Source organism: Ictidomys tridecemlineatus, chromosome 4 (genome assembly GCF_052094955.1).
Source record: "Ictidomys tridecemlineatus isolate mIctTri1 chromosome 4, mIctTri1.hap1, whole genome shotgun sequence".
NCBI lineage: Eukaryota > Metazoa > Chordata > Mammalia > Rodentia > Sciuridae > Ictidomys > Ictidomys tridecemlineatus.
The window spans coordinates 102,775,634-102,796,074 of NC_135480.1; the positions used below are offsets into that span (position 1 = coordinate 102,775,634).

Genomic DNA, 20,441 nt, shown 5'->3' on the forward strand with positions numbered 1-20,441 from the left:
CTCCAAAGCCAGGCACTTGGACATGCTGGGTACTTTGAACTAAAAAAAGCAGCCTCAGAACCAGGGTCTCTCTGACTTTCTCCCCGTCCCCTGTCTCTTGCTCCCCCCTCCCCTAAGTGCTGGGAGGGGCCGTCTCTGGAGCTCCCTGGGTCTCCACCTGAGGGCCGTATCCTCTGGAGTTCTAGAGTGACCTCACATCCACAGTCCACACGGACTCTGTCCCAGGCTTTTTTTTTTGGCTCATTCATTTCCCAAAAATACTTTTCTTTCTTTCTGTTTTGCCTACACCCGGTCTCCCCTGCGAGAAGGTATAGAAGCTTCTAACTCGCATCAGGTTATCCGGTGCCACTCTCCCGGGATGCAGTAAACTCGTGTGCCTTTTCTAGGAATCGACTGCCATTTATTTAAGGAGACTGTTATTGAACCTTCAGAGGGTACAGGGGAGGCCCCTGAAGTGCCCTGAAGATCCACCGTGAAGGGGGGTCCTGAGGGCCACACCCGGGCAGAAGGGGCTGGGGCTTCGCTTGTGTCTTCACTCCGGTCTCCCGGAGTGTCCAAGCTGCACGGATGTGGCAGAGTGGAGAAGGGTGAGCAGGGTCCAGCTGAGGGACACCCTGGGCCCTGGGAGCTGTGTCGACGGGTCCCAAAGCCTACTCGGGAGATCTCTGCAAGAGACGTGGTTCCTCACTGGAGAAGTTCCTACCTGGGAGTCACAGAGGATCCTTGAAGTGTGGAGGCTGGACATCTTCTCCACTGGAAAGGACCTCAAGTTCATCACCTTCAACTCTCACCCACTGCAAGAATCTCTGACAAGTCTCATCCAGTCTTTATTTGAATGCCTTCAATGACGGAGAGTTCAATACCAATAAAACAGGGCTTTTGGTGACTTAATCATCTTTATTCTGTCCACATCCTCTTTTTTGTCTTCCTAAATAAAATGTGATTTTAATCAAGTGTTCACCCTCCTCCACGGGCCAAGGGGAAAATAAAACTGATCTAAGGAGTTGTGGTAAACTCATTTTCCTTCCCAGTGATTTGGGCAAGGGCGTGGGTAGATGACACAACTCTAGCTGATGAGGTAGAGGGGAAGCCTACCAGGGGGCTTCTGGAAAAGATTTTTAAAAGACACAGAAGAACAGGTCTCTTCTTCTATTATAAATTTTAACTTAGATATGATGCCTGGAACTGTGGCAGCTACCTTGTGACCATGAGGGTAAGGTAGCTAACCTGAAGGCAAAGTGGAGAAGCCGAGGCTAACAGAACAGAAATATGTAAAACTAACACACAGACACACACACACACACACACACACACACACACTCACACACACACAAGACTGGGAACATCAATGTAATTCAGTGAAGAGCTGAGGGAACTACTCTTGGGCTGTATCTACCATCTTAAGCAGCCCCCAGAAGCTGTTAATTCATTTTAAACATTTAGTCAATGAAATAGTTTTCATGAACTGCAACCAAACCAGGGATCTCTAATCCCGAAGGTATGTTGCGGGGGTTTTGAAGCTGAACAAAAGACTACGTTGATCTCTGTTCCGCTTTGTTTTTGGTTTCCTCTAATTGTCCACCTTTTGCAGATATTTTGGACTGCCAATTAACTGCGTAGACTAGTCCTAATTCCTCCTTTTACCTCCAGAGTTTCAGTCAGCACCATTCCTTAATTCCAGGAGATAAAGAAAGTTGAAAACAAACCAGGCCCCAAAGAAAGCTTGGCGAGACCACTCTACGGGGCGCCACGGAGAGGCGTTTCCAGTCCACCCCACTGTGTCTGGAAGCCCGTGTCTCTGTCTTGTCCACATTTGGACAAATGCCTGGTTGAAATCAGGGTGCAGTGACTGTGATATGCCATCCCCGTCTTCCTTCCTTGTGAAGAATGGAAGTGATATTAACAGACCCACATGGGATCTGCTTATTCCCGGGGTCTAGACCTTCCCCGGGTGCGTGTGTGCGCATGTGTGTGTGTGTGTGTGCGTGTGTGTGCGCGCGCGCGCATGTGCCGCTGGTTTGGGGATTAGGATTGAGCTCTGCTTGGCAGGTTCAGGCCTGGTGCCTGTTCAGCCCCTGGGAATCTGAGATGGGATTGGGAATTTGGAAGAGGAGATAATGCTTTCCTGGGCTGCCCTGAGGTTGGGGTCCCTGCCCTCACTCATTATCACCCACCTGGGCCCGGGTGGCCTCCCCATATCCTTTGGTCCCCTGTGGCCCAGTACAAGGAGTTGCGCAGACTCCTCATGCGGTGCTCTGGCCACATGGCTGCCAGGCCCTGGCACTGCCCCAGCTCTCATGGAGTCTGCAGGCCTGTGGGCCCACACAGCCTCCCAGGGCCCTCTCCACCTGGCCTCGAGTTGGCTCAGGAGATGCCCCCTGAACCAGGCCTGAAGGTTTGGGGTTACTGGAAGGTGGCCTCCTGGGTTGGTTCTCTCCCTGTTGGAAGAGAGCTGTGTTGGAACAGGACTGGCCCGGAGCTTCCCAACCCCCAGCAGGACGGGGAGTTCACAGTCTGGGAGCCCCTAGGCCTCCTGGAACTTCTGGGCCCTGAAGGGAGGCAAAGGGGCTTGGCCACACCCAGGTCACCCAGGCCCAGAGGGGCCAGCAGAGGCTGTGGTCTGGTCCACGTTGCTGAGCCCCTTAGGAGATCTACCACGATGGCTGAGATGGTGGAGGGTAGCAAGAAGGACCTTGGTTTTGAGTCTGGAGGGGATATGGGTGCTGGGAAGGTGGGGAACCGCCACCTGGGGTCAGCTCCCCTGCACTGAAGGCTCTGCTTCCCAGCGGAAGAGGACACGTAGGGGTCTCTGGCTTGTGGCCTGGCTGGTGCTGAGCCTGGGAGGCCAAGGGGGAGTCTAGGAGCTTCTGTGAGAGGATGGGGAATGTGTGGGGATGGAGGGCACCCCCCATCCAGGCTGCTCACCCCAGGGCTCTCACTCCACCATTCACCCTTGAGCTCACCCCAGGAGTGGGGCTGAGGGAAGTGAGGCTGAGGACCTGGAGGTCTGGGTGTAGGGAACCACCCCGCAGTAGGAGACTCTTTCCCTGGCCGGCCTGCATGCAGCAGATGGGTGCAGGGTACATGCGCAAGGAGCACAGTGGCCTCTCGCAGGGCTGTGTGGGCAGCAGAGCCCAGGGAGGCCAGGGGAAGGCGGCTGGAGGGGTAGAGCCAGGCACAGGTGGGCGGCCAGCTCCAGGCAACTGTCTTCTGGTATCAGCTCTGGGGTCCTGGGAGCAGGGTCCTCATCCTGGAGTTCTGGGGAAAGAGAGGAGAGGAAGAGGGAGGCAGAGGAAGAGCACTGGGGTATTGGATGCCCTGCCTGCTCCAGGCCCTGCAGCCAAACCCTCACTGTTCACCTCTGTCCTTTCCATCCTCTCTGTGAGCCTGGGAGGTGGTCCTTATTCTCCCCCTCCATGCAGGTGAACTCCACCCAGGTGACGCATGAGTCATCAGGAGCAGAAACCAGTTTCTCCCCCGCACCAGAGTCAGGGGTCCAGAGGAACAGGTGGGAGAAGGGCAATCTCTCTGGAGAGGGGAGTGGGAGGCTGTGGGGCTAGGGAGTTCACTCCTGGGGCCCCGAACTGATATTCCTTTGGCTTCTCACCATCCTGAGCCCTGGAGAGGATGTCTGAGGGCTCTGGCCACTCTGTTCTGCCTCCCACCTCCACCCAAGCTCCTCCCTGTGGGAGCTGAGCTTGGCACAGGCTCCCCATCCATTCATTGTGTGGCGGTGGGGCGCATTTCCTGGTCTTCCCAGCAGGGGGAGCCCTGCCCTCCAGCTGCTGTTCCCAGGGTCTGACAAGCCAAGGGGGGCAAAGCATCTGGAGTCTTCATTGTCCTCTAACGATGGTGGGGCCAGAGTGACTGACCTAATGACTGGCCGGCCTGCCTACCTCTGGGGAAGGCCTCCCAGTTCTCTTTCTCTCTGCTTCTGTCCGATCTTTGGGGATTCTGGCCTCCCATGAGGTTGAATTAGACTTAGGCCATTAGGCTCCCGAGTCCCTCCCTCAGGTCTGGAGAGAAAGGACACTATCTGAGAGGCAGAGGAGCAAAGGCCACCCTCAGGAAGGGAAAGAAACCCCCAGCAAAGGTCTGGGATGGCGGGTCCGGCCTGTGCGGCTCGGTCTGCAGACCACTCAGGACTCAGGTGTTTGCCAGGCCACTGGCTTCTCAGGGCAGCACTGTCTTTCTGCTTGCCCTCCTTCTCTGTGCCTGGCCACCTTGGGCAATGGGCTGTTTGGGGCTCAATGCAGGTTTCCCTGGGCTGGGGAATTCAGGAACCAGGAATTTATCTTGCCCATCTCACCACCTAGCAGATCCCATGATCCTGTTTCAAAGATACCCATTGCTGTGTGTGCCTGTGTGAAGGGGCGGAGGCCACACCCTCTCGGTGCCTTGTCTGTGCTGTCCAGTGTGGCAGCTGCTAGCTGCTCGTCTCTAAGATAAAACGGAATATCATTATCACAATTAATGACATCAGTTCCTTGGTGGCACTGGCCAGTTCTAGGGCTCAGTGGCCTCATGTGGCTGGAGGCTACATAGGAGAGAGCACAGGTATGTTTCCCACTGCTGCAGGCAACTCTGCTGGTCCGCCTTGTGCCAGCCTCTCAGCACCTGGGGTGCTGAAGTCCTGATTGTGGGTTGTGCAGCCAGGAGATTGGGCAGGGTCAGGTGTGTGGGGTGCTGCCACAGGCAGCCCTGGCACCAGGGAGTCGGGGAGGGGCATGGGAGAAAGAGGGTGGATGTCCAAGGAGGCGCCAGGGAAGGGCCTGGGCCAGTGCTGGCACGTGGGTAGGAGGCGGGCGGTGCCCAGCTGGGCAGCCGGCAGTATGGAGTCTCGCCTATGCGCTTTGGATCCGAGTGTCCACACGCTTGTTTACAACCTGGGAAGAACAATCCGCACCACTTGGTGAAGGGAGGAGAACTTGAGAGGATGCAGGTTAGCTTCCCGGCTCTGTCACTACTCATTGTGTGACCTGGGGGCAGGTTCCTTCATCTCGGAGCCTGGGTCACTTGCTTGGTGAAACAGAACCATCGAGCCCTCCCGGCCTGGGGTTGCATGGGGTTTGGAAGACAGTGAGTGTCCGCACCTGCCCGCTGCCGGGAGTGCACAGCCCAGAGCTCGGCGCCTCCTGTCTCTCTGATCCTGCGTGATCCAAACGCCAAGGTTCTTGAGATCTACCTCCTCAGTTCTCAAAAATTATAATGTACATGGAGTCTGCCTTCTAAGGAGGATCTGAGGCAGCAGCTAACCCGTTATTTTACAAATGAGAAAACAAGCTTCAGGCGGGTTAGCGACTTACTCAAGCCACGTCATCCCCTAAGTTCCCTGATGTTCAGAGCCAAGAGCAGTTTTTAAGAGCAGTCTCTGCCTCAGCCCCACCTTCCACCCCATCCAGATGCCATCAACTCCTAAGGGTGTGGGGCTGGCTGAGGGAGGAAGAGGTCTGGGGCCAGAGGCTCAGGGAGCATGGCTGTGGGCCAGGAGTCCTGTCAGGGCAGAGTGGATGTCTAGCAAGAAGATGACGGGGGCTTTGAAGTGGCCACTGCCTCTTGCAAGGCCCAGGCCCAGAGAGTGGGTTCAGATGGAGCCTCTGTGTGGAGTGGGGCCCAGAACTGGGGACCTTAGGACACTATCCTTCAGGACAGCAGCAGGCCTTACTCCTTGGCACACACTCTCATTCCACATACTCTTATGTTGCAGGACTTTGTAAAACTTTGTAATAACAATAATGTTAAGAGAAACAGTTATTGAGCACCTACTATAAAAACAGGCATGGTGCTAGATATTTTACCTGTATTCTCTCTTTTATTTTTGTACCAGGGATTGAACCCAGGGATGCTTAACCCACTGAGCTGCATCCTCATCCTTCTTTAATATTTAATTTAGAGACAGGGTCTCACTAAGTTGCTTAGGGCCTTGCTAAGTTGCTGAGTCTGGCTTTGAACTCTCGATCCTCCTGCCTCAGCCTCCTGAGTTGCTGGGATTACAGGCATGCACCACTGCACCTGGCTTGCATTCTCCCTTTTAATTCACTCAACAATCCTGAAATTTAATAATAGCCCTATTTGTAACTTGATGTAACTTTGGGTCAGTGCCTTGCCTAAGGTCATGCTGTCAGGAGTCACCGGGCCATGTCAGTTTTTCAGCTGGTTCTGTAAATCCCCAGTATTGGAAGCTTCCACCTAACCTAGTGATCTCTCCAGTCCGGGGCTTTGGCTGGGAATGTGCTTCCCAGGGGGCTGGGATGCAGGACCCCAGCCTGTCAGGGAGAGTTACAGTCTGACAAGGGGTGGGGTGCTCCCGACAGAGCCTGGGCTTTGATGGGGGAACTCAGCTTTGATCTTCTTTTGAAGTCCTGGCCAGCAACTTCAGGGGGAAGAGTTTGGGGAGGGGGTAGATGAAAAGGCAGAGGAAGCCAGAGTGGGAGAGGAGAGGAGGGGTACATGTGCGCACATGGGGGGGCAGGAGATGGGAGAGAGAAACAGATGTGTGAAGGAGAAGAGGGGAGCCAGTGGCTGGTGTGAGGGAGAGTGAGAGGCTGGGGGGGGGGCGAGGACTGGGGTAAGGAAACTCCGAGGGCAGATGGGGAGGGCCAGGCTGGGCCAGGTGAGGGAGCAGAGGAAAAGGGCCCAGAGACAGAGACAGGTAGGCTGGGCCCCAGTTCCCAGCCTCTCCTGCCCGGGAGTCTGGGCTCCTCTACAACGATGCCTTCAGCTCCCTCACCCACTGTCCCCAGGTTCAGGGTCCTCCTCTCCCCAGGGACACACCTCTCTCTGGCTGGCTCTGCCATGGGCTGCTGTGGGTGTTCAATGGTCCAGAGATTCCAGCAAGCTCCTGGCCAAGGCCTCATGGGAGGTATCAAATGGCCCCAGGGATACCGTGAGCTCACATGGGCACTTTTCTTGGGGTCTGTGGCCCAGGCCTGCACCCCAATCTAGGGGTAGGAAGCGGGGTGTGCAGGGGAGAGTCTGCCAGTGTGGCCGTGTGGCCCTGCACCTGTTCCTGTCTGACAGCGGAGTTCCTCCTGTGGGGCTGCCCCAGGCAGGCAGTGGAGAACCGCGTGGGAAGGGGCTCCCTGGCAGACAGGGCTAATCCCCAGATCCGCAGCCCCCTCTCCTCCCCACTCCACCCGCTCCCCAGCCCTGTCAGCTCGGGTAGCTCCTCCCTGATCCTGGGCACCCTGCTCCAATCCCTTTCAGATTCTGCACCTAAACAGAGCATGCCCCTCCCCAAGGGCTCTGTAGAGGGTGGGAATGTTTGGCAAGTAAAAACAAGAAGGGAGGTGGCAGAGCCCTCCTTTTTTGGGTTCCCGCCAGGAGCGGCTGGGATTATACCCGCCCAACTTCATGTACTTCAGAGAGACTGGGAGGGCTTCCAAATTAGGATTTATAGGATTAATAGCTTTTTTCTGCGCCCCCCCCCCCCCCCCCCCGCGTGCCTCCCGCACCCGGCCTTGCTCCTGCTGTTGGGCTCCTCCTGGGCCAGACCTCACAAGAAGCTGCAATGGCCCATCCCTGGAGGGGAGAGTCCCAGGCGCCCCCTCTCTCGGGTCTGCAGCACCACCTGAGAGGGGAGGATGAGCTGGGCTGGGGGAAGCAGGGCCTGGACCGGGCTCTCCTAGGACGGCTGTGCACATGACCTTGGGAGGCCCCTGCTCCCTCTGCTCTTTACTGTTGTGTACCCAACAGGGCGAGGCCAAGCGATCCACCTGTGGAGGTGCCAGAGACGAGGCCCTGGCTATTGTGCTCTCAGAACTGAAGTGGATCCTGGGAGGTGGGAACATTCTCTGGGGTCTCCAGAGGAGCCCCTCTTAGGCCTGACCCTGCACCGGGCCTCCCTCACACTCAGCACTGTCTGTCACTCCTGGCCAGCCTTACTGGCCCCTGCTGTCCTTTCCTCTGACCCCTTACGCCTATTCATCCTCCAAAACAGCTCAAGCACAAGGGCCTCCAGACCAGGTTTCCTTATCTGGAGCCGCAGGGTGGGGCCTTGGGCCTGAGGCTCCAGCTCTAAGGAGAGTCGGCTTCCTTTGACACTCCCTGGGGGAGGGCAGGTGTTTCCTGACCTCCTCTCATCTTGCCCTCTCCAGAGTCATGTCTGGTTCTGTGCTCTGTGGCCTGCATGTAACTCTCAGGGTCTTCCGAGGCCCAGCTCACAACACACCTCCTGCAGAGCCCATGAGTCTCCTTCAGCCAAGTGCTTAGGGGCCCTGAGCTGTCCACCTTACTGGTGGTCCCTTGAGGCCAGGGGCCTCCCTGGACCCCAATCCTCAGCACAGTGGCTGGTACAAGCAGGTGCTCAATGAAGGTTGGTCAGATTTAACTGTTCACCTGGGCCAAAGGAGATCAAGGGGGAAATGTGAGCATGTAGTCTTGACCCAGAAGCCCCTTGATGAGAAAATGAAGTGGAGCATCCGGGTGTCTGATGAGGGCAAAGGGGCTGTCGTGATGCAGGGGGCGAGAAGAAGGAGGACTGCTGGAGCAGGAGGAACCCTGGAGGTTATTCAGCCCCTTCTCTTCATTTCACAGGTGGGAAAATGAGGCTCATGGCACCAACACCATGTGCTTAGGGCGACACAAATTGGTGTCAGAAAGGCCACCTCATTCCAGACCTCTGAGCTTCTTCTGGTCCCCGTTCTCTCCTCTGCACCTCTCTGGTCCCCACCCACCTTCCCCTTCCCACTGCAGGGCCCCAGCCTGGCCTCCCTTCAGTTGCCCATGCAGTTAGGGTACAGGCCCCGATGGGAGGGCCGAGGGGGGCCAGCAGAGCAGGCAGGTGTTGGGCGGGGTGTACCTGTAGTCCAGAAGCAGGGTGGGCCACTAGGGGTCGTGAGCTAGGGTGGGCTCAACTGGATGGTGGCATATTCCACAACCTCACCAGGGCCCGGCACAGTGTTCCGTGGCCCTGGCACGAGTTCCAGGGCTGAGGTGTCCAGCTCTGCATAGCAGACATCAGTGTCCTTTAGGCCAGAATCCTGGGAATGGGGCAGAGGGGGTGATGGCAGGAGGAGCATCCAGGGTCAGGCCGGGGATGAAGTGGCCCAAGGGCCAGCGTTGGGATGAGTGGGGAGGTTGAGTGTGCCATGGGCACATGAGAGAGGATAGGAGGACACAAAGGATTGGGGGGTGGAGAAAGAGAATCAGAAAATGAATTCATTGGTGGCACACGATTGTACTCCCAGTTACTCAGAAGGCTGAGGCAGGAGGATCTCAAGTTTGAGGTCAGCCTGGGCAACTTAGTGAGATTCTGTCTCAAAATAAAATATATATATATGGCTGAGGGTGTAGCCCAAGGATAAAATGCCCCTGGCTTCAATCCCCAGTACTGGGGGAGAAATCAATAAAAACAAAGACGGACATTTAGAAGATGAACAGGCCACAGGCATTTATGTGCTCTGCTAGGCTGTGCTCCCTGGGGCCCTGGCATGGGTGGGCAGAGGCAGGTGGGTCCCACTCCTGGCCCCACTTGGCTCTGAGAGAGGATTTCGGCCCACCTTCTCATTTTGCAGAGGGAAGAAACAGGCCTAGAGAAGGACCATGCAAGCCCGGGGTCTGCAGCAGAGCCCAGAGGCATTAGGCGGACCGTGGAGACCAAGCATCAGGTTTTGGATTTTAGCTGGTCACTTGCCGTGGCCCGATGGGAACACAGCCTATCTTTCATTTGTAAACTGGAGAAATAAAATTCAGGAGCATTAGCCCTATTGCTACAGCCCGGGCTCCAACTCCCACCCTGGCTGTTCCGTGGCCCTGCGTTACTTGGGCTCTTAGTCTGGGAATTATTAGGGTCCGTGGAAAAGCAGAGCCCTCTCTGCCATGGCTGGGGGTGGGCACTACTAAGTCACACTGGGGTGCCGAGCCCTTCTCCCTCCTGGGGCCTCGGTTTCCCCTTCAGCAGAATGTGACAGTGGCTTGAGGCCCGAGGCCCTTCCAGCTCGCATCTTGGGATTTTTCCTCACAACCTCCTCCTCCTCAGCTCAGTGCTGAATGCAGGTGCCCAGGCAGACCGTGTCCTGACCTCAGAGCAGCACCGAGGGAGAGCTGGGGTCACCCAAGCTGGGAGGGCAGAGGCTGGAGCAGGATGGGGGGTCTGTGCTGTTGGAGGGGAGCCCCTGGGCTGGCCCCACGTGTGGCCCACTCTCTTCCCTTGTCTGGTGGCCTCCTGATCTTAGTTACCCTCTAGCAATGCCCATCTGGTGACTGAGGTCAGAGGCACATGGCAGGGCTAAGATTAATGCAATTAGCTCCTGATTTCTTACAAGTGAGAGTCATACCCTGCCACCTTGTCCCTCTGTCCTTGGTACTTCCAGAGCTGCTTGGCATGGAGGATGGAGACCTTTTTTTTTTTTCCCCCAGAAACAAAGAGCCTCAGGAGAAGGTTTGGGATATAGAAGGCCAGAGACGAAGGAAAGGGGTAGGGCTGGACAGATAAGAGTCTGGGTCCAATCCATACATGGAGGGTATCTGTGGCTGGGAAAGAGGAGTCAGGCCAGTGGCATGGTGTGAGGAGGAGCTGCTGAAGAGCCTCCAGGAGGCAGCCTAGACTGGCCTCAGCCCATGGCCTCAGAGGCAGTAATAGCCTGGGCCCGTCGTAGGGGTCCACAGGTGGGAAGGGTGGGGGGCCGCCACTCTGGGATGCTGTGGAACCATGCTGTGGAGGCAGGGACTGACACAACCACTGTGTCCCCATTTCAGGTACCAGTGGTGAGGGAGGACTGAGTGAAGCCCCCTCTTGTTCTCCACTATCGTGAGGGTGGCTGGGGATGGGAGCTCAGGTGGCTTAGGCCAGGTGTCCTGGAGTGGCCCAGACTCCACAGGTTCCACTGAGGCTGTTTACCAAGAGATCATCAGTGTCTAGGTAACTTCTCTCTGTAGGTGCTTTTCCACTGAGCGCTATCAGTAGGCACAACCGTGGCTCTGACCCCCAGTGAGGCCTGGGAGAGTGGGCAGAGATGACAAAAGGTAGCCTGGGAGCATCTCATCCAGGTAGGGGGAGGGGGCTTTCCAGTTCGCTCTATAGGTTCCAGTGTGCAGCGAGCCCTGGGCACGTTGCCTTCAGCCTTAACAGAATTTGTCTCAGAGACAGTGGTGACCTGTAGCTCCTGCTAGGTGATGCCCTGATGGGGGCAAGAAGACAGGTACAAAGGATAAAGTGGAGATTAGGGTCTGGCTCACTTATTGCTTGGTGGCAGGAAGGACCCAGCTTCCAGTGGAATGCAGATCACAGAGTCCCTGGCACAAGGCACCAGCCCAGTGGTGACCTGGGCAAGCACACTGGTGGAGGGACACTCTCAGGTACAAGGTGTAGCATTCAAAAGGGATACAGGGGACAGTGCCTGCGAGGACAACGTGTTGGCTGGTCCTTGTGAAGTCATGTGGGCACCACTAGTGAGTAAAAAGAACTGAAAACCATCAAGAATGAAAACTTAGTGTGAGAGCCAGAGACCTTCTGGAAGCTTCCAGAGAGAGACCCCCATCTCTTGTAGTGGCAGGATGCAGCTAGGAGCAGACAGGATTTGAGAGCAGGAACCACAGAGCTTGGGAGATGCTGGATCAGGCAGGCTTATAGCACTAAGGTAAGGGCCCTGCTCAGTAGACCTGGGACCCTGGACTCTGGTGAGGGTGAATGAACAGCGCCCAGGGGATATGTCTATCCCTCAGAGCAGGAAGAGGTGGCCTACCCTTCACTGGTGGGAACTGCTGCCAATTCAGGCTGGAGGACACTGCAGAAATCTCTGCCCTGCAAGGTAACGGACACCACCCCCTTGGAAGCTGCTCCCACCCCTGTTCCTGGCCGGTGATCCCTGTCTTATCTCCATTCAATCTGTCAGTCTGGCCCCTACAGAAACCAGATAGTTCCTAGAGAATGAGGCTTGAGGCTGTGGTCTGAATGTTGGTGTGCCCCAAATTCACATGTTGAAAGGCTAACCCCCACAATGATCGCTTTGGGGATGGGGGCCTCCAGGAGATGAGTGCGGTTAGTGCTCTTCTAGAAGAGCCCCAGGTGCCCATTTATACCATCTATGAACCAGAGAGTTCACCAGACACTGAGTCTGCCAGCCTTGGCCTTGATACTCAGCCTTCTCAGAAGTGGGAGAAATACGTCCCTCTTGTTTATGAGTCACCCAGTTCATGGTATGTTGTAACAGCAGCCTGGACAGACTACGACTAGAGGCTCAATCAAGAGATGGCTCCAGTTGCAGCTGCTGGAGCAGTTTTCTACATGCCATCTGCAGAACCAGCTTAGTGGCAATACTTTGAAAGGCCTCTAAATGGTGCTGTGTCCCCAAAAGGAAGAATACACAGGTCTGGGAACAAAAGATGAAAGCCAGAAGGAGTCGCTTTCCATTGCTCCCAGTGAATGAGTGGGGCATTCTGTGCTGGACTCTGTCCGAGTGGCAGAGGGTCCTATTGGGCTGGAAGCCAGGGCTGTTCTGAGATTAGAACTCTTGGACTCCATGTGTTCAGGAACCACCAGGCAAGAAGGAGAGCCACATATTGTCAGGGGTAGTTGAGTCGGATCAGCAGGAGGAGATCAGGCAGCTGCTACACAGTCCGGGAAGAGGAGAGAAACCAGAAGCCACACTTGGTCTATTCGGTTGCATCTTCTGGTTTCACTATGAAGGGACACACACAAGCCTGCACGAGAAGAGTGTGCTTATCAAGGACTCAGGGGCCTTGGGAATGGAGGTCTGGGTCACATCAACAGCTTAGCCACCAGAATCTGCTGAAGAGGTAGTATGTCAAGGGGATTTGGGGATGGATGAGGAGAGATGAGTACCGGTGGTGGCCCTAAATCTGCCCTAGCAACAGGGACCCCATCTTCAGGAGGAGAGCCTTACCGAGTCATGGAGAAGCTGCTCCCTGAACCTGGATGGTTGAGAAGATCTCTCATTGTCAGGGTGCACCACAGCAGCTGTGCACACATGGCTCAGATACCCCATAGTGGGATTATGGTGGGCTGCAGCCCTACCTGGTGCTCCATCCTCCAAGGTCATGGGGGTGACTCATCTGCTTCTAGCCTGGGCTCTCTGTGCTCATAAGGCTGAGGAGTTGGAAGCTTCTCTCCTTGAGGGTAGGGCTGTGTCTCTCTCATTCTCTTGCAGACATGAGCTTTGAATCCTTAAGCTTTGAAGTCCTCCCTAAGATTTAGCCTAGATCCACAGGTTCTACAAATGGTACCTGCCACCTGACTCCTAGCCCAGAAACCTTGGCAGACATGAAGGGGAGCTATGGTCTTAGCACTCCAGGGTGTTTGTGCAGCATGAACCTGGTCCACACAAAGAGGGGCTTGGGCACACTCAGGCTAGGAGGAGGAGATCAGGCTGAGTTTGAAGTGAACTGGAACTCATAGCCCACTTTAAACTGAATTTAAAGGAACCTGAAGTTGGTGACTCCAAGGCTCCCTGAAGTTTCCCAGCTCCCCTACTCCCAAAGTCCTGCCTTGGTGGATGGTGCATGCTCTGCCACACTCTTTCTCACCACTTGTTGAGAAGGAGAATTGATGACAACATCAATAATGTGACTTGTATACAAGCAGCACTGACAACAAACCAGAGTACTGGGGATAAATCCTTCCCCGGCCCAGTAATTGCTCTGTAAGCCAAAAGGAATTACTTTCTTGGCAACAGCAACGGAGCCTCCCTGGGATGCCAGGGTTTCCCTTCCCCTGGGGACCTCCACGCACCACCCCACAGACCATTCTTACAAGCATCTGTCACATGGCCCAGGGCTCATGTAGGACCCAGTGGGGCAGATGCTCTCCTTGACCCATCATCTGGCCCCTCCTGCCTGTGGCTGGTGGATAGAGGTGGCTTCCTCTGCCCTGTGTCCCAAGAGGCTGTTGAATGGTTAACCTCATCTGGGGACTTCATCAATCCAACTCAGGCACAGCCCAAGCGGGGGACGGCTGATGGGGAGGAGGAAGCATAGCCCTTTGCAGGGCCTGAGGCTCAGATGAGGGAGGAGGTGGGGAGAGGAGGGGTGTATAGGGGGCCCTTGGGGTGGATGCTGTCCTTGGGCTAGAGCTGCCAGTCACGGCCTGACTCCTCCAATATCCCCAGGGAGGGCTGTGCGTGCCAGGCTAAGGGGGTGGTGTCAGAGAGCAGGATGGGGAACTTGTTCTTGGGGACTAGGGCCAGCTGCAGCTGTCCCCTTATATCTCTGCGATTTCATGCTGAGCCTGGGCCCACTCTTCAGGGGGTCCCACTGGAGTCTTTCCAAATTGCTAACCTCCATCATATTCTTTCTGCACGCCTCGGCCCCCACTCCTTCTTCCTGTTCCTTCCTCCCACAGCTCTGATGAGTAAGGTGATGGACTCTTGACCAGAGGCTGAAGGAGAGGCTGATTTGGCAAATCCTGGGTGGGGCACAGCTTTCTCTGTACCGGAAACAGTGGGTCTCCCCCTTCCATTCCACCTTGCCCACTTTCAGGGCTACCTGGCCTGCTCTCTGGGCTCCAGGCAGATGACCTGGGCTCTGAGGCTGCAGAGGACTCCACATTCTCTGAGTTGCCACCTGTGGCTCTGGGCTTCTTTGTCTTCAGGTGAAGTCCCCACACCTCTGCTCCTCACAGTGGCCACAGCAGGGTCAGTGCCTGCACTTGGGATCCAGAAGACCCTGGGCTTTTCCCAGTCGCTCACTGGGGAATCCTGGGCAAGCTCCTAATGCCATGGAGTTTCAGTTTCCTCATCTACCCATGGGGGCAATGAGAGACTTACCATAGAGATTGCTGTGAGAGCAGAGAAACTGATTGTGTTTGAGAAGCAGCCTGCAAGGTGCCTGGTGTGTGGGTGCTCTGCACGACTGTGGTCTCTTTTGTTGGGGTCGGTGGGCCACATGGTGCAGACTGGGCCATGCCCTGAACCCTCAGATGGGGAAAGGAATGGTCAGGGGTTGTCTGAGGAGTGGGCTTTGTGTCCACAGTGAGTTCCAGCCCACTTCCAAGTCGACCAGCTGGGGGTCTTTCGCCTCTGCATACTATCAGAAGGCAGGAGCCAGGCTGGTCTTGTGGGCCAGCACCCTGGAAGGGAGAGCCATCTCCCTGGGGGAAGGATTTGGCACCTCAGTGGGCTTTAGAAGGCACTTTCCGCCAAGAGGGAGGATGGCTGTACTGTGGAGACAAAGGCCTGGCTCACCCACCAGTGCCAGGAGAGAGGGTGTTATCTTCAGGCCCAGGCGCTCTGGCCTGGGTCTCCAGGCTGGCAGCATATGAGTACCACCCCCAAGCCCCATGCCTGCTGGAAGGAACAGGGTGTGGGCAGAGGTGGCAGCCATTCAAGTGGACGCTGGCCCTCTGAGCAGCTGGGAGTGGGGCCAGGAGGAGGGCTGTGCTGGCTTCCTGGTGGTCTTTGGCAGGACTGGGAACTGGGGTTCAGGGTGCAGAACGGAGGGAGGGAGCTTAGGGGAGGAAGAGCGGGGCATCAGGTAGGGCTCAGCCTCCACGGAAGCCCCACTCTCCCTCTGGTCGGCCCACTGTGCAGCACCCCTGTGCCCAGGGCACCTGAGCGGTTCCACCCCCGGGTAGAGGTTTCTGTCTATGGTGGGCTTCCTGTGCCCACGCTGCCCTGGCCTCCTTAGCCTCCTTTGCCCTCTCTTCCTCTAAGGCAGCTGAGCACCAGGCCAGGCGGGTGCAGCTGGGCTGGGAGCACTCTTCTCCCTGCTCAGTTCTCCTTACCAAGGGGCGGTAGGAGGGGGAGACGCCCAGGTCGTAGTAGGGGGGGTGCAGGGGCAGCTTCGGTTCCTCTTCCTGCTGCTGCCTGCCTGGTTCCAGGTGGGGACTCTAGAAGAGAAGGAGATGAGTGCTGTCGTGGCCTGCTCCAGGCAGCCCGCCACACCCACGTCTGACTAGGACTCCCTTCCTTGGGTCCCGGGGATCCCACGGGCACCACCTACACGGTGGCTATCTGGGAGGGTGCACCTTGAGCCTTTAGTGTCATTGCCTCTACCAGGGACCAGCCCAGGCCAGGCAACTGGCAGGGACCCAGTGAACATTTCTTTTCTTTTTTACTTTTTAAAGACAATGTTTTATTTCTTGCATAGGATATATTGCCTTTGTCATTTTAAAAATCAGTTTTATTGAGGTATATGTTTATTATGATAAACATACCCATTTTAGAGAAGTCATCTAAAAAAATCACTGGAAAAAATTATGTCAATAGATATTAAATAGTCTTCAGTTAAAGTGTTCCAGGTGGTGGTTCCTATAGCTTATTTTTCTCTCTCTCTCTTTTGTGGTAGAGCAAACCAAATTCTTTTCTTTCTTTCTTTATCTCTCTCTCTCTCTTTCTTTCTTTCTTTCTCTCTCTCTCTCTCTCTCTTTCTTTCTTTCTTTTTTAAATGAACATTGTTTAAAATGAATAAATGGACTAAGAGGTGGGGGAAGAGATCCCCTAGGGGTCCTAGGTAGGTGGAGTCCTGGGCAGGGAGGGTCTTAATTTGCCATTTCTTGGGGTGAGGGGCAGGTTGTCCGCCTGGGCCTGGCCTATGCTGGTGTGATAGCTGTGTCCAGATTGGGCTCCCTTCCTGGGTCATCTCCCATTTTTCCTCCCTGTCCCCCTAGTCTAGGGAACTTGTTCTCTGTTGCCCTAGGCCTACCTGGATGTCCGCAGATGCAAGGTGGCTCTGACAGTTGGGAGGAGGCTCCAGCTTCTGGGAGGGGGATAGGTCAGTCCTGGAAGAACAAATGAGGTTGAGATCAGCACAGGGACTTATATGGGGGTCCCTGCCCCAGGCAGACTTCCTGACCACTACTAGTCCCTGAGCCCATCAAGATAGGCCCCAGGAAGCCCCCAGAGTGGCCAGAGTTGGGACTGTGGTGACTTAGCGTCGGGGGTAGAGACCGAGGGTGACCTGCTATGTGTCCACTCTAGCCCAGCAGCTCTGTAGTATGGGAGTCACAGGAGTGACTAGCTCTAGCTCCAGGGTACATTAGGAAATCCAAGAGATAAACCCAGGGCCAGGGGAATAAGGCCCCATATGCAAGGTGTTGGATACCCCAAATCTTAGCTGTCATGATAAATAATATTTAAAGCAATATTTTTCAAAAAATTAATGCAAAATCCATGATGAACTAAATATCAACATTTTAAATAAAGACAGGATCAGTAATGGTGGCATGCTGAGCCATATTATAGCCTAAGGCAAAAGGAAAAAAAAATCAGTAATTCTAATCCTCTCTTTATTTAAAATGTTGATATTTTGTTCATCATGGATTTTTTTGCCTTCATTGTGATCTTTAAAAATGCATTAAAGCTGGGCACCATAGCACACACCTCTAGTCCCAGCTACTGAGGTAGAAGGGTTTCATAAGCCCAGGAGTTGAAGGCCAGTCTAAACAATTTAGCAAGACCCTTTCTTTAAAATGTTATTTATGGGGTGAGTTCTCTCTCTCTCTTTCTCTCTCTCTCTCTCTCTCTCTCTCTTTTTTTTTTTTTTTTTGAGTACCAGGGATTGAACCCAGGGTGCTTAACCACAGAGCCACATCCCCAGCTTTTTAACTTTTTATTTGCAGACAGGGTCTTGCTTAGGGCCTCACTAAGTTGCTGAGGCTGGCTTTGAACTTGTGATCCTCCTACCTCCTAGCCTCCTGAGCTTTGGGGATTAGAGGTGTGCATCACTGCCTGGCATGAGTGAGGTTTTCAGCTCCCCCATTCACTGTATGCCTCACTGGCCTCTCTGGCCCTCTGCCTGCCCTATAACTTGTCAGTGGCTGGGAGGAGGTAAAATCATGCAAGATATTTAACCTCTTTGTGCCTTTTTTTCCTCATCTGTGGGTAATTGTGCACTTATTTCTTCAAGTTGTCACGAGGACAAAATACATCTACATGGGGGCTGGGGTTGTGGCTCAGTGGCAGAGCACTTGTCTAGCATGTGTGAGGCACTGGGTTTGATCCTCAGCACCATATAAAAATAAATAAATAAAGGTATTGTGCCCATCACAAACAAACAAACAAAAAAACCTATCTGTCCCAGTGTAGAACTCGGGGTGGCACCTGGTGTACGGTAGTGCTCTTGAGGGTTACCTTTTCCTGCACAGGTGAGGTGGGGAACCTGGCCGATGACCATGGTGATGTTCAGGTGTTCAGTGACTCTGGGGCCCCTGGGGGTGGCTGGCCAGCACTCACCCATCACTGCCCATTCGCAGTCGGCTCTTCTGCTGCCGGCGGTACAGAAAGAAGAACGTGAGAGCCACGCTGAGGATAAGGACCACGGCCACTGTGCCCCCCAGGAGCCTGGCCACACTTCCAGGGCCTCCCTGTGGGAGGGGCTTGTCTGGAACCAAGAGATCAAGGAAGAAAATCGGTGGGGGAGAAGGGTAGGAGGAAGAGAGAGAGGAAAGAGAGAGAGAGAGAGAGAGAGAGAGAGAGAGAGAGAGAGAGAGATTGATTCTCAACGGAACCAGGGAGTCAGTGAAGTGGGCAAAAAAGAGGAGAGTGAGAACATCAGATCCCGATGCAGGACTCTGCCCTCCCCTGCTCCCCCCACCCTCCAGTTCCAGTTCTGGAGGGGCTGGCTGTCCAGTTAGTGGGGGGCAGAACCTCATCCTCTGGCTCCCAGAGCTGTATCTGCAGACGGTGCTCTGATCCTGGGATCTGGGGTATGGAGATGGGTTGGGGTGGAGGGACCATGTCATTAAGGGGTCCCACCTTCTCATTCCATTTCTGGCTCTGCAGGGAAGACCCCTGTTGAGGAGCTTGATTACCTTCCCCTCCCCACCCAATTAAAAAAGCAAATGAGCTCATTGGAGCTTTGTCGACCCCTCTCTGGAGAGAGGTTGAGGATCATGAGGGGAAGCTGGGAGCATGAGATTAGGTGGAGAAGGGGTGCCTGGGGGCTCCCGGAGGAAGCCAAGTCTCTTCAGTCAGGAGAGGCAGAAACCCCAGAAGGCTGTGGCCTGACCTGAGGTGGCAGAGCCCACCCTCTGGGCCTAACTGGTCACAGCACTGGGAGCCTTGCTCCCCGGGAGGGAGGAGGCTGGGGCGTGGGGCAATACCTCTCAACTGGCTCCTTGTGGAGCAAGTCACTTGACCTCCCTGGGCCTCCGAAAAGAGAGAAGAGGGCCCAGGACACTTGCTAGGGCTTGCTGAGCTCCTTCTCAGTCTGATGGAGCCACCAGTCTGCACCATGGCCAGGCGCCTGCACAGCTTTCCGCTTGTCCAGGCGTGGCGTGTGAAGCCACAGAGGTGCCAGGTCTTTTGTGTCCCTCCCTCTGCTGGGCTCCATTTCTCACCTCTGACCTTTCCAACACCCAGGGAGGAAAGAACTGAGGAGAAAATCGTATGTACTCCTTCCTCGGCTTCCTCCCCACCACCATATTATATATAATTAAACACGGAGGGGACCTGAATAGAGATGCTAAATTGCAGTTTGCAATAAACACCATGGAGCCAATTTTCCTAAAGTGGGATTGACAAGCACCTGCCTCTCTCACTCCTGTCTCTCTCACTCCTCTCTCTCTCCCCTCCAACCCCCAGGTCCCGAGGAGGGCTTGTCTGGCAGAGACCTCAGCACAGCCTGGCTCCTGAGGTATCTGTAGCCCCACCCTGGTCCTGGCTCCTGGTCATTAGAGGGTGGCCTCTCAGCAAAAGCTCTGGCCTCAGCATCCATCCATTCACCCACGTTGCTGAGCTGTGGCCCCACCGAGGGGGCCTTGTGGGAGTCACAGGTCCAGGCGCTGGGCTGTGGGTGGGTGTGCAGCATAAGGATTCCAAAGCCTCAGACTCCTCCTCACACCCTGCGCCTCAGCCTCATTTCCCTCGTTCATGGACCCCTGGGGCTGGGCCCTGCACATAGTTAAACAACCTGTGTCCTTTCCTCTGAACCTGACATCTTGTCACCCATGGTCCTCTCTTCCACACCCTCAGCATTCCTGCTCTGCTCTGACTCTGCTGTCCCCTTGGCTTAGCGGTCGACATGCATGGAGAACCAGCAATGTTGCCGCCCCTATTCTGGCCCTGGGTGCAGAGATGCAGGAAGCACAGGCCTTGCCTCTGGATTCCATGACCTTCTTGAGTGGCTCCACCCTCTGAACAGCTCCTGGGAGTGGCAACTCCTTCTGTCTCCAGGGTCACCACCCCCATGTCACCTGAGTTGCTGCCACAGCCTAACCAGCCACTCTGTTGCTAGTCCTGTCTCTTCTGAGCTGCTCTCCACTCTCAAGGGTGGATAGCAGCCCTGGAGCTGAGTGATCTTTTCAAACTACAAATCAGATTGAGCTCCCTCCTTGCTTACAATCCTCCAAGAGCTTGTGGTCCCAAGGTACCCCTCAAGAGGCCCCTCGAGAACTGGTCTCCGCTGGTGCTGGAAGATATATCCCAATGCTGTCCCTTGCTGGCCATGCTCTAGTCAGCCTGGGCCACCTACAGATCCCCAAAGACAGGACTCCCTGCCTCCTTGTCTGCTCAGGCGTGGTGGGAGCTGCTCTCTCTGCAAGGATC

At 55.2% G+C, this 20,441-nt stretch overlaps 1 protein-coding gene across 6 annotated transcripts in view; it reads right to left on the reverse strand.

Moving 5' to 3' along the window:
- Window positions 1–807: 807 nt before the first annotated feature.
- Window positions 808–20,441, reverse strand: part of Nectin1 (nectin cell adhesion molecule 1) — a 102,076-nt gene continuing 82,442 nt past the window's right edge. The window contains exons 6-10 of one of the 6 annotated variants that reach the window (XM_021728490.3): window positions 18,129–18,276; window positions 16,600–16,675; window positions 15,680–15,784; window positions 8,801–8,981; window positions 808–3,258 (exon numbers count right to left, since the gene is read on the reverse strand). In XM_021728490.3, coding sequence (XP_021584165.1) covers window positions 8,841–8,981; window positions 15,680–15,784; window positions 16,600–16,675; window positions 18,129–18,276 — 470 coding nt within the window. In that variant the 3' untranslated portion in view covers window positions 808–3,258; window positions 8,801–8,840. Of the gene's footprint in view, window positions 3,259–8,800; window positions 8,982–10,337; window positions 12,643–15,679; window positions 15,785–16,599; window positions 16,676–18,128; window positions 18,277–20,441 lie in introns of those variants that run through there. The other 5 variants (XM_021728492.3, XM_021728491.3, XM_078047168.1 and 2 more) reach the window with 5 other exon arrangements.